General features: G+C 43.0%; 1 protein-coding gene across 1 annotated transcript in view; it reads left to right on the plus strand.

Moving 5' to 3' along the window:
- The window catches only part of ajap1 (adherens junctions associated protein 1), a 42,966-nt gene that overhangs the window by 8,468 nt on the left and 20,268 nt on the right, over positions 1 to 14,230 (plus strand). Inside the window, exons 3-4 of the mRNA XM_042343773.1 lie at positions 9,279 to 9,366; positions 12,291 to 12,302. Of these exons, the coding sequence (XP_042199707.1) occupies positions 9,279 to 9,366; positions 12,291 to 12,302 (100 nt within the window). The remainder of the gene's footprint in view (positions 1 to 9,278; positions 9,367 to 12,290; positions 12,303 to 14,230) is intronic.

The raw sequence follows: 14,230 nt of genomic DNA on the forward strand, positions 1-14,230 counted from the left end.
AACGAGAGGAGATTCTCTTAATGTTGCTCCGCGAGGTGACGGATTCAGATTGAGCTGAACCCAGGCCTTTTGCTAAAACGATTGCAGTTCTATTACATTTGATTGGAAAATAATTGGTCTCGAGACATTTAATTAAAACGAATGGGGACTCAGTAATGAAGGTATAATCACGGTAATAAGTAGGACAACATCCTATTTAGGTACATTGATGCATATGACAGGTTGTGTTACTGAGTTATCAGTCTAAGAGACAGAATGTGGGCAGCCCGTGTTTCTTTAAGAAGGCGCCACTCTGTATTCAGACAGATTCTAAAGGCTTACTTAGATTTCTGGCCCAGCTTAGCTTAGTGCTCCCTATCTAATCCACTTCAATATAAATTTAAGAATTGGCTGTCGCTATTTCATCTGTCATTGGAAAACGAGGAGACCATTCAGGTCTGACCAACCCGTTTACTAGATCTGGCAAATCTTTTAATTCCTTCTCTCCACACCTCTTAATAGCCATACTTACTAAGTATCTAAACACTTCCTTTTTAAATGCCATTGCAATATTCGGAGGGAGTTGCATTGTTGCAATGCATTATCTCCTCAAATGGTTTCTCCTCCGCGTCCGTCCGGTCACCTCTAGTGTATCCCAGGGTTCTATCCTTGGACTTCTTGTCTTCCTCATCTAGATGCTCCCTCTTGGCGATGTCAACCGTAAACTTCCACATGTCAGTGGATGACACACAAATCTACTTCTCCAGCTGTGACTGTAGGGTCACTGATGTTCTCTCGGCTGTCTGGTGGCATCAGGATCTGGACAAGAGAAAACTTCCTACAACTCAATGTTGATAAGACGGAAGCCAGATTCATTGGCTCCCATCAACATCTTCTGTCCTGTGGCTCTGATCTCCTCAACCTCCCAGCCTGTCCCTCAGACTTACCAAACTAATTTGTAAGCTAGATGTCAGGTTCGACCTACAGCTGTCCTTCCTTCCCAATTGAATGGAGGGACTGAATGGTCTTCTCCTGTTCCTATGTTCCTATAATGATTGTATTAAGCCAGAAATCCTAGAAAGCCCTGAAATGCTGGAATCAGGAATGGAAAATAACATTGACTGTCAGTGGAATCTTCAAATCTGACCTTCGTATCAATGTTATCTTTAGGAACAGGTGGAACAATTGTGACATTTCAAAACCGATTCAATAAACATCAGGAAATGCTCAATTTTTTTCCCCAAAATAATACAAATTCCTTCAAGAAATAAAACAGCTTTCATGTCAAAAATTCAGTTTCATGTCTCTTCAGAAGGTTAAGTCATATGTGAACGTATGTCCTCATCAGGAATGCACACCAAAAGTTCTTGTGACTCCCTACTCGTGATACAGTGATCAAAGTCGTACAGAGGATTTGGGTACTTCAGTAGCTCTCTGTATATGTTCACTGTAATAGAATTATACAACACAGAAGGAGTCCATTTGGCCCATCGTGTCTTGTGTCGTCCTTTGTAAAGAGCTTCCAAACCAACCCTACTCCCCCGCTGTTTCCCCATAGCCCTGTAATTTTGTCCTCTCTTATCTACTCAATTATAATAATTATCTACTTCTCTCTTAAAAGGTGTTATCGAATCGGCTTCCATAACCCTTTCAGGCAATGCATTCCAGATCCCAACAACTCGCTGTGTGAAAATATTCCTCCTCATCTCCCCTCTCTTGTTGTTGTTGTTATTGTTGTTGGGCCAGCTGGACGAGGTTGGTAAGATCCGTGCTTGCCTTCCTGACAGACTGCAGCAACGGCCGATATTATTTCCACTCTCCGCGCTGTGTCCCTATCTCTGGCCAATCCTGGTGCCCTGAAAGGATGTTCACAATGGAGGGAGGGAGGTTGTAATGTTGGAAATGTTCGCGGACGTATAAAATCACCCGCCGAGTCACATGCCGCCCGCAGACCACACTGTCCTAGATTATGAGCTCAAAGTCGAGGCGGGAACATAGGGACAGAAGGAAGCTGTTCAGCCCCTTGAGCCTGTTCTGCCATTCAATAATATATTAATGTAATATAAAATATTCATGTAAAATGTATTTTGAACCTAAAAAAACCTTTTGACCCGCACGAGAGATTGCTTCTCATGGAGACTGGAGACATCAGCTTGGCTCAGTTGATAGCACCCTAGTTTCTGAATCAATGGTTGGTTGAAGTCTCATGTCACGCTCTCAGTACACAAACACTTGGATGGGGGGAGCAGTGCTCCGTTGCCGGAGGTGCCTTCATTTAGAGGAAAACTTAAACCTGTTCAGGTGGATCCCATCATTGGAAAACCCCACAGGGTCCAGGCCGACCTCCTCCAGTTAAATGAGTCAACAATAATAATTAATAATAACAATCACATTTGCAGGACCTTTCTCCACACAAAATGGCAGACAGCAATATATACAGTCACTCCACTTTACAGTATATCCTGTGAAGCGCTGTGAGAAGTCTCTACAACGTGATGAGACGCTATGTCAAATGCAAGGATTATTATCCAACCATGTATATATATATATATATATATATAGAACAAACATGGTAGCTGTCAGCTTACCTTCAGTTTGAACTACGGACACTTGACAAGCTGACTTGCTTTTGGAGGATCTAACTAGATGCACCACGAACTTACGCAAATGGCTGTCAAAGCTTAATCCGTAACAGCATTTAAAAGAGAAATAGGTAAAAACCTGAAGAAAATAATAGTAAATATTACTCCCTGACCATGCGTCACTTCAATATATCCATTCCCTTCCTCATCATATTTGATATAACAACATTAGAAACGCTGAAGAAAAAAGACCAAGGTCTAGTTTGTCTTCCACCTTCCGGCATAATGTGATTTCCTAAAAGAAAACTATCTAATCTGTGTTTGAAGGAATCAACACTTCCTGCTTCAACCGTCTCCCGAGGGAGCCTGTTCCACAGGTTCACTATTGCTGTGCGCAATTGGCTGCCGCGTTTCGGTCACAAAATATACAGTCAAGTCACTTTGCAATACATTCTGTGAAGCTCCTCGAGACGTCTTTTTTCAAAGAGCCGGTCCAGACAAGATGTGCCAAATGGCCTCCTTCTGTGCTATATAATTCTATATGATTCTATGATCTCAACAATGTGATATAGCGCTATATCAAATGCAAGGATTATGATTATTATTGTGTCCTTGGTGGGTGGTTGATGAGGGGCTGGGGCTGCAAATAGAGGGAAGAGTACTGTAAGGGTGACACAGTGTGTTGCTATGCAATGGCGCCAGGCTAGTCCGGCTCTTTGTCTATAATCTATTCTAATCGCCCACAAACACAAGCCTGAGTCACTCTCTCTTCCCACTCAGATGCCCCCATTCCCGAGTCACAGCTATGTTTGCCAAGCCATTTGCCAAGACAGGGATTGCTGAATCCTTACATCAGGGGCTGAGCGGCTGGAAGCTCGCACTGATAGGGGAATAGAGTTTGCAAGAATGGGAAAATCTGGGAAAATCCTTATCATTTTCAGGTCACACCTGAAGACCTTCCTATTTGACTGTGCCTATAGACACCTCCCCCTCCCCCCGGCTCGGAGTCGCGCTCTACCACTGTCAAACGCTCTGGGATGCTAACCTACGTGAGGGCGGTGGGGGAGGGGTGCACTGTGAAAATACAAGTTGTTGTTGTTAGTTGCTCACTCCACAGCTGTTTGTTGGGCCTCGCTGCACACAAATTGATTGAAGCATTCGACTACAACATACACAGTTACTACACTTTATAATAAATTCCGTAAAGTGCTTTGAGATGTCCTCCTAATGTGAAAGGCCCTATATAAAATGCAGTTATTATGATTATGATTATGATTATGATTATGATTATGATTATGATTATTATTATTATTATTATTATTATTATGTTATTACACTTTAAATCACTTGGTAGAGCTAATTTCTAAATAGTTTATTTCTAAAGTGATGGTCAACCAGACCAACAACTGCCACCTTACATATGACTGGATGTTACATTCCTTGATCTATTTGCTATTCTTAAAATACCTACTTTTTACAGGAGGTTGATAATTTGTACAGCAGATATGGTGTCAAACCATTTCTGAATAGTCTTATAAACAATCTAGTAAATGCACTGATGTTTATAGGAACTATGTTTGTTTTATTCAGCCACATACATTCACATACAAGTTGTAAGATTACATTTCCTGATCGTCTCCAGTTCCTTAGTTCAAAATGAGGAAGTGTGAGGTCATCCACTATGTATCCAAGAAATACAAATCAGAATATTTCCTTCATGGTGAGGTAGGAACTGTGGAGGAGCAAAGGGATTTAGGTGTCCATGTACAAAAATCGCTAAAAAACAGTCATAGGTAGAAAAAGTAATTAAAAAGGATAATAGAATGTTAGCCTCTATCTCAAGGGAGCTGTAATCAGAGCTGAGAAAATGATGCTTCAGTTGAGCAGAGCCTTGTGGGGTCCTGTAATGTAATGGTTTGAGCACTCACCTCGCATGGGAGAGGACCTGGGTTTGATTCCGGGGCGGGGCGAAACCTTAGGCAAGTTTCCTTACTCCACATGCCTCTGTTTCCCTAGTAGTAAATAGGAACCCGGTTGTTCGTCCATTGAGGATCGCTTTTCCAAGGTTAATAATCGCTGCAAAAACGTATTAAATTTTTTTTTTGTCTGTTTCTGACTCCATGGCTTTTTTTGAGCCATTGCTGTGTGCAATTAGCTGCTGCGTTGCGCTCACAAAATATACAGTCACTCCACTTTACAGTATATTCCATGAAGCACTTGGAGATGTTTCGAAGACGTGATAAGGTGCTGTATCAAATTCAAGGATTATTATTATTGGTCAGACCCCATCTGGAGACTGCGTTCAGTTTCGGGCACTGCACCTCAGGAAGAATATATTGGCTCTGGAGGGGGTGCAGCAAAGATTATGATACCAGGGCTAAAAGGGTTAAATTACAAGGACAGGTTGCATAAACTTGGTCTCTATTCCCTTGAGTTTAGAAGATTCAGGGTGATCTGATTGAGGTGTTTCACATGATAAAAGGATTCGATCGGGTGGGTACAGAGAAACTATTTTCTCTGGTTGAGGAATCGAGAACAACAATAATAATAATAATCCTTCCATTTGATATAGGACTTTTCACGTCTTCTAGACGTCTCAAAGCACTTCACAGAATAGACTGTAAAGTGAATTGACTGTATATTTGTGGATGAAACGTGGCAGCCAATTGCGCACAACAGCGTCCCACAAACAGTCGTGGATTGGAATGACCAATTTATTATTGTTTTTTTTTGAGGGATTATTATCATGCGTTATTATTAAGGAAACTTGCCCAAGGTTTCACCCCTCCGGGAATCAAAACCAGGTCTCTCGCTTGCAAAGCCAGTGCTCTAACCACTGAGCTACAGGAACAAAGGGGCATCAGCAGGATGGAGGGTAGGGGCAGAGTGGCAGAACGCCCGCCTGCCAATGGTGGGAGGGGGGCGAGGTGGGGATGTGATGCAGGCTGGAGCCCTCTGAGAGGAGGGTGCGGGCAGGATGATAGGAGCTTAGGAGGTCGCAGAGGTAGAGTGGAGCAAGGCCATGGAGGGCTTTGAAGGTGAGGACCAGGTTGAGGTACAGATCAGCCATGATATAATAGAATGGTAGAACAGGCTTGAGGTGCTGAATGGCCTCCTCCTGTTCCTATGTTGTAATTACTTGGGATAGCCACATCAATAACACTACATGTGCAGTCTATTTCATTCTTTACTATAATATCTGGTCTGTTGCAATTTTATCTGGGGAAATTGTCATGTCACTTATGAGGGATGATACAAAATCATTATTATTATTATTATTTTTAATAGATATTTATTATAATTAAAAATGATATTATCATTGATAGCTTGTATTATTATTAATGATAGCTTTATTGTTATTAATAATAGCCTTTTTATCATCATTATTATGATGATGATTCAATCTCCTCTGCCATGGTACAACTCACCTTTACACAACTTTTACCTATTCAAGGGTTAGTCCTTAATGTGGACTAATCCTTGCTTGAAGGATAGCTTGACAAGTGATGTTGATCACTTCTTTAGTGCAGCTTCAGGAACAGTAAAACAGTAAATCCCTACTGATAGAGGTCACAGGATCCCAATTTTATGTTTTATATACAATCCAATATTAAAATGTTTTTCATACGGAAACTCCACTTTGTCTGCCCACATCAGCAATCCTTTAATTTGATCAAGTAATAATAATAATCATCCTTACATTTGATGTAGCACTGTCTCAGCATTGGAAGGGCATCTCAAAGGCTTCACAGGATTCACTGTGAAGGGCAGTGACTGTATATTTTGTAGGTGAACACGGCAGCCAATTTGAACACCGCAATGTCCCACAAACAGCACAAAGTGAATGACCAATTTTATCTGGGGAACTGTTGGCCAGGACACTGGGAGAGAGAGAGAAACTTCCAACTCTTTTTGAATAGTAACTCTTTACGCTTTTGCACAGGAATTTGCTAGCGGAACAGGCTTCAGGGGCTGAATGGTGTGCTCCTGTTCCCATGTTCCTATGTTGTAATCACTTGGGATAGCCACATAAATAACATTACACATATACAGTCTATTTGATTTTTTTATGATAATATCTGGTCTGTTACAATTTTATCTGGGGAATTGTTCATGTCACTTTTGCTGGTTGATACAAAATTATTATTATTGTTATTATTATTAATGATAGCCTTTTATTGTTATTAACAATAAAAAGTATTAACTGTGTGTTTGTAGACAAACATGTCAGCCAGTTGCACACAGTAAGGTCCTATAACATCCTGGGCAGGGTGAAATGTTTGGAAAGTTTCCTTACTCCACACGCTTCTGTTTACCAGCAGTAAGTAAGTAACTCGGCTGTTAGTCGATTGGCGGAGATAATAATCCTTAAAAAAAAAAATTCAAAATAATTTGGTCACTCAATCCACGACTGTTTGTGGGACGCTCCTGTGCACAATTGGCTGCCGCGTTTCACCACAAATATACAGTGAATTCACTTTACAGTATATTCCGTGAAGCGCTTTGAGATGTCTCGAAGATGTGCGCTATATCAAATGCAAGAATTATTACTATAACAGCTTAGAGCTTGATGACCAATTTATTCCATACTTAATTTAAATAGTATCATGGGTACTTTAACATCCACCTGAACAGGCAGACGGGAGCTCAGCTTAATATCTAATACAAAAATGCAGTGTGCCCCCAACGTCAACCTGGACTGTGAGCTCCAAAGTCATGGTGTGTATGAACCCACAAACCCTCTGACTCAGAGGCAACAGGACTACTGATTGAACCAGACTGATCAGGCTGAGCGTTGGGGGCTCACAACACATTATTGTGGAGGTACGGGAAAAGGGGTTTGAGTTTGTCTTCTACAGAGGGGTTGAAGGAAAGAGAAGCGAAGAGCATGGCAGGCAGAAACGCTGAGATAGGCAATGATGGAGCTGATATGTCCACATGTTGTTCGGATCTGGAATGCACGGCCTGAAAGGGTGGTGGAAGCAGATTCGACAACAGCTTTTAAGAGAGAATTGGAAAGATATTTTGGGAGGACAAATTTGCAAGGCTGTGGGGAGAGTGGGATTAATTTGGATAGCTCTTTCAAAGAGCCAGTACGGGCACTATGGGCTGAATGGCCTCCTTCTGTGCTGTATAATTCTGTGAGTCTATGTGTAGAGACTCCTGGGGGAGGGAGGAGGAGAATGTATAGGGCATCCTGGTCAAAGGAGTGTGGTAAACCATGTGCAAACATGCATGTGCAAAACAGGTGCCAAGTTGTGAATGAGGAGAGGAAATTCTCACAGTCTGTAGGTTTTCCGACATGATGGGAGCCCAGGATTTTTGATAGGTCAGAACTTCAGCTGTTTAACATGGACACAGAGCTGAGCAATGTCAGCCGTTACAGTATTAATGTGGGTGTGTGTCTCAAACCTTGTGTATCTGTCTATTAGATTGTGCGTATCTGTCTATCAAAATCCACATATCTACAATATATGCTGTGTATCTCTCTATCTCACTGAGCAAACTGTCCAGTGAATCTTGTATTTTTCTTCCTGCTCATTATGGATTTATCTGTGTCGAACCATCGTCATTTTTATCCATCTGCCTGTGCCTACGCTGTGAGTATAGTGTTGAGTTCCATAGCTCAGCTCAGCTCACAAGCAAGAGGACCCAAGTTCAGTTACCAGGCGGGGCAAAACCTTAGGCAAGTTTCCTTACTCCACACGCCTCTGTTTACCTAATAGTAAGCAGCAACCAACCCAATTGTTAGCTGATGGGTAGATTGCTTTTCCCGGGGTAATAATCCCTTAAAAATGTATATAGTTTGGTCACTCAATCCCCAGCTGTTTGTGGGACACTGCTATGAGCAATTGGCTGTTGCGTTTTGCCCACAAAATGTACAGTCCATTAATTTTACAGTATATTCTGTGAAGCCCTTTGAGACGTCTCAATGATGTGATCAGGGGCTCTATCAAATGCAAGGATTATTAATATTATTATCAGCTCTTTGCCTTAACTTAACATCCTTCCAGTGAGATGTTAGTCCTAGCTCTCATCTACCTGCTCTTTCGGTGGACGATAAAGATCCTATCAGAAAAGAGAAGGGAGTTTCTCTCTCGAAGTCCTTGCCAACAAATCCCCCAGAAAAAATTGGTCATTCACTTCATGGCTGTTTATGGGGACTTGTCCTGTGCAAAACAGCTGCTTTGTTTGCCTCCAACCACAGTCACAGCATGTGACAGTAATTAAGCTGTGAAGTGCTTTGATATGATAAATCAGTATAAAAATCATCTTGCGTCTTTATAATTAACTGTTTGTTTCAGAGTGTGAATAGCTATCTATTTTTCTGTTTTATGGCTTATCTTTATATCCTTCTGACTATATGTGTGTGTGTGTGTGAATCTCTCTTTGCAACTCTCTCTATGTAAATCTCTCCGAATCTCTCTCTGCATCTCTTCTCTGTGCATTTCTCTCTCTTGGTATCTCTCTTTCACAATCTCTCTCTCTCTCTGCATATCTCTCTCTCTCTCTCTCTGTACATCTCTGCAGTAATATTTGCTGACTATGAGAAACACATTCCAGGGATGGCTTAAGTAAGGTGAAATTACACAAGAGATACAGGAGATAGAAAATGAGTCATTGAAAGATATTGATGGTACTCAGCCTCCGAGGTTCAATTGGAGTCAATAAGTTAGAAGAAGAATGACCAGATATATCTTTTTTTTTAATCTCCAGGTTTGGCCGTTCACCAGATCATAACCATTACCGTGTCCCTCATCATGGTGGTCGCTGCCTTGATAACAACCCTGGTGTTAAAAAACTGGTAAGTCTGTTTGTGAGACTCTTGGTCTGTAACAGTTAGCAGTGAAGAGTCTAGTGATAATCCAGTCTCTAGGTTGAAATATATCATGTTTCAAAATGTGGTCTTAGTTGGTCAGACAGCTTCGTCTCAGAATTTTAAGACATTTATGTCGTAGATTCTTGAATTCGCATTTGGAAGCCAATCCCTTAAGAACTGTGGAGAAATGGCTTCTTTGTTAAGGCTGAATTCTGGGATAACTGAAGTTGTAAAGCAAATTGGTCTCACAGGCTGAGACTAGAGACTAGAATTTTGAGCCTCTCATGCGGTATGTCTGAAGTGTGTGATAGAATCTGTAAAGAAACATTTTCCATCTATTCTTAAAGTCTGGCCATGAGTGTGACACCTGCCCCCCACCCACTACTCCCTCCGTCACCATCCCCACACCAACCCCACTGCTCCCTCACTGCCCCCCCTCCCTTCACACCGCCCCCCCCACCCCTCCACTCCAGCACAATGGTTGAGTCTGAGTATTTCAGTGTCAATATTGTTGCTGTCCATTATTGCTGGCAGTGTGTGAGGGGCTCTCCAGTTGACTTGAGCTGGGATATCCCACCAAGACCAAGACGTTGGATCGAAGATCTGAAAAGAGTGTCGCAAACGCTTAGCGGAAATCCAACTGACCCCAAACATCAGACCCAACCATTCTCCTGAAGCTGGTGGGGGTGGGGTGTAGGATTAATTCACACCAATAGCCATCTCTTTAGGAATAGTTGGAAAACTCTGATGTATCATTAACATAGCACATGAAATGTGTTAAGAAACATTGCATTTTTCACGTTTGCCCATATCATCGTCCTGGCTATCCCATTCTCTTTGTAAAGGAGGGAGGAGAATTGGGAATGGAGGATTCAGCTTCTCCCAAGGTGTCCTGTTCAGTCAGAACATGAAAGGGGGGTGGAAGCAGATTTGATAATAGCTTTCCAAAGGGAATTAGATAGGTACTTAAAAAGGAAAAATATGCAGGGCTTTGGGATAAGAGCGGGGGAGTGGGACTAGTTGGTGGCTCTCTCAAAGAGCCAGCACAGGCACGATGGGCCAAATGGCCTCCTTTTGTGCTGTAAGATTCTATGATTCTATGATATTTCCAGTGAGAGTTAAGCCACAGACCTATTTTTGTGTCATTATCAAGTTTATCACTGAGGGGGGGGGTATTTTTCACACAGCTGCTCAGCTTAACAAGTTGGGGGAACTGAGGGAGGGAGAGAGTGAAGGAAATGCAGAAACAGGTTTGATGTTGGAATTGTCACATTGAATCGAAGAAACAGTGGGTTTTCATTACCAGAATAATCAACTGAATTTGGGATATGAACAGATTTTCCCCTTTGCCTCCCATTCATTACCCACCCCCCACCACCCCCAACCTCAGGACAATCGGTCAATGTGATGGGACGAATTTAGCATCGACTATTGTTTGGTTTGATCGCTGGTGTTCATCTGGATTTCGGCTCAAGCCAATTGAATCCCGGGAAGCTGGGGCCAAACATCAGCTTCTGGCTTGGGATTGGTGCAGAGCTGTCGGGAGTTGGGTAGAAGCAACCCCACAGGTGGAGTGTGGAGGGGATAGACAAAGTCATCACTGAGGACGAGGGGAATCTGTCTTTGAGTGGGGTTGTTGACTGCTTCAAGTTTCCAATGAGAGGTTCACCACCTTTGATTCCTTACTAACAAAATCTCACTGGAATCAGGGGAACATAGGAACAGGAGGAAGCCATTCACTCTTATAGAATGTTTCACCATTCCATAAGATCATGGCTGATCTGAAACTCAACTCCAATTACCCGCCCTTGTCCCTTGATACCCTGACATACCACCTATCTATCTACCTAAGTCTTGTAAATGTGAATGCATCCAGCATCCACGCCTTTTGGGGGAGAGAGAGTTCCAGATTTCCACTGCCCTTTGGGTGAAAAACTGCCTCCTGATTTCACCTGATTTCGGCCACAGATTGCACTCAGCAACGGGAGTGTAGCTCACAAACTAGCAGTAATCGTCCAGGTCAAAATCGGGACGTCTGCCCTATCCAGGAGCTGCTGATAAGCCAAACTGGCAGGTTTGTCATCAATGGTGCCCTGGAGACTAGGGGTTAGCCTAAACCTAACCCAAACTCCACACCCAGACCACAGCAAAGGCATGACTTAATTATTGCGTTGCCAGGAGACAGCTCAACCCCAGAGTCTGTTTCCTCAGGGCTGTTGACCACCCACATTTCACTCTAGATAATGCCACGTTGGGCAAAACAAAAAGGTACCTTTATTTCCCAATTTTGTAGCAGGTCTTATTCATACCAATATAGCATAGACCGGAGCCATGGGCAGGTTTTAAGAAAGAGTTTTGAACACACTGAGATAGAGAGAGAGAGAGAGAGAGAGATATCTTGAGACATTTGGAGAACGGAGAGCTGGGGGAGAGTTCCCACTCTTTTATTGCTGTTGGACAGGGACAAGTGGATGTCTCAATGACGTGATCAGTGCAAGGATTATTATTGTTGTATATTGGCTAAGAGCAAGGCTGAAAGTCGATCAATGGTGGGGTGAAGGATTTGTGTAGAGAGGAAGGAGCGGATAGGGAAGTGGGTGGGAATGGATTGTAGAGGTAGGACAGAGGCCAGGGACATATTGGCTAAAGGTACCAAACCATTCACTCCCTGGAGAGCACAGAAAGTATTCCTCAGGCCCTGTTCCCACCTCCTCTCCCTTCTCCTATTGCTGTGTCTTTCTTTTGAATAGGGGAAATTCTATTGTACAAAAAAAAACAGGAAGTTGGGAAAGGTTTAAGTCAAAATCAGATTGAGAATTTCCTTCGGAGATTTCCTTTACCTTTTCTCAAACTCTTTCTCCTTTGTTTTCCTCCTGGTGGGGTCTTCCCTTCCCACGATGACCTCACAGCCTAGAGCACAGGTGAGCAATTCTGCCGTGACTGTGCGTCAGCCCTGTTTCTGTATCTTTGTTGTATGTTAAATAATGACTCTGTTGCACACTCGTCGAGGTTAACAGTCAATGCACTAACACCCCGCCCGGGAACCGGGGGTCACCTCCCCTTTCATCCCACTGCGTCGCCCACTCCTGCTGGAGCTTTGGTTCAGTCCAACCCTGTTAGAGCTGAGTCTGATTATAGCGCGGGTAGGAAGTGCAGTACAGTTGCCACTTCCTGCATGACCTGATGACTCGGAAGCGGAACTGGTGGCCATTTTTATTTTGCAGATCCCATTATAACTCAGGGTCTGAATATATGTTCCCCCATGTCCCCCCTGGTTTCAGGTCTTGACTTTCCCATAACTTCAGCTCGAGTGTTGGTCCCAAAAGTGTTCGATTTGAGCGTAAGAAACTACGTTACAGGTTTACCTCAGCCAGTATCCTGTAACACACCGCTCACTCACTCGCTGTGTCCCAGCTCAGATACATGTGCTGTTCTCCTTCACTCGCTTGGCCTGAAGCAGTGATCTGTGGCCTGAACAATTGGGCTGAATTCCCGGCCAGGCAGGAGTTCAGATCTTACACCAGCCGGTAAATATCAACTGAAATCACACTGTTTCTTAACAGATTTGATGAACCCAGGTATCAAATGTGCAATTAATGTAGATTTCTCCCATAAGCATTTTCAGGCCAGGTAGAAGCCAATCCGAGCTGCTGAAACTTGTGTTTCTGGCGGGTGGGGAGGGTTCACTAGGCTTCAGGATTCGTGACCCTTTCGATTAACAATGAGAAGAATGAGGCCAACACACTGATCTATCACCTCCGGGTCCCTGGGAGGAATCTATCCCAGATTGATCGGATGAAAGTCTGTTGAGTCCAAGCGTTCAATGTGCAAATACGTTAAACTGCTCAATGTGGCAAAATTCACTCAAGTTAGCCATGGTGTTGCGTTGCGTGCGTGGGAAATAAGAAACGTCACATTAATGTTACACTGATCCAAAGGGGGACATTCTCCCAGGTCAGATACTTAGTGATTTAGTGACACCCACATCTCCACTTTGTGGTTTGACAGCTAATGATTGCAGGATGTTGGAAGTGAGGGACGAGCAGTAATCAGAGAAACAGAGGATGGAGACAGGAGAATGATCACATTGAATTCGCTCTGGAATGTCCCATTTTCCCATCTGTTCCTAGAGATGGAAATCATCAAATGGACCCCTTCCCCTGTCCACCAAAAAAAAAACTTTGACACAATGGTTTGGGCTTTGGACCAAACTATGGTTCTGAAATCTTTAAGTGTTTTTGTTCCCACAGACAGACTTTAGGAAATGGTGGAAAATACAATGTTTCATAACAGATTCAATGTGACAATTACCATGTTGGATTTGTTACAGAAATGTCGCACTTTCCACCCCATTAAATGCTGCGATGCAGTTTCAGCCCCTGGGGGGACAAACCCTGATGAATGAGTGACAGTTAAACTGAGACATTGGTTTGATGTTAAACAGTGAAAGGATGCGGTTTGAGAAGAGAAATGTAGTTCCTGCTAGTAACCAGCGGCATGGCTCTGAGCTTCACCTCACTAACTGGGTCGGACAGAAAGCTAGGGCAAGCGACTTGAGGTTCACAAGGTAGATAACAAGAGACTTCAGATGAAGAAGGTCCTTTGGCCTATTTTATCTCATGCCTCCAGAACACTCACCCTACCATTCTCCCATCATGTCATCAAGCTGTTTCTTACACAGATTTGCATAGATTGTACAGCATGGACAGAGGACATACGGCCCAACTAATCTGTACCGCTGTTTATACTCCACGCGAGTCTCCACTAACCCCTTACTCCCTCCTTATATCCTTGCATTCCCTTCTCTTATTATTTAAATAAAATGATTTGCTTAATTTTATTAAGAAAG

This window comes from Callorhinchus milii, unplaced genomic scaffold (genome assembly GCF_018977255.1).
Source record: "Callorhinchus milii isolate IMCB2004 unplaced genomic scaffold, IMCB_Cmil_1.0 Scaffold24, whole genome shotgun sequence".
NCBI classification, from domain to species: domain Eukaryota; kingdom Metazoa; phylum Chordata; class Chondrichthyes; order Chimaeriformes; family Callorhinchidae; genus Callorhinchus; species Callorhinchus milii.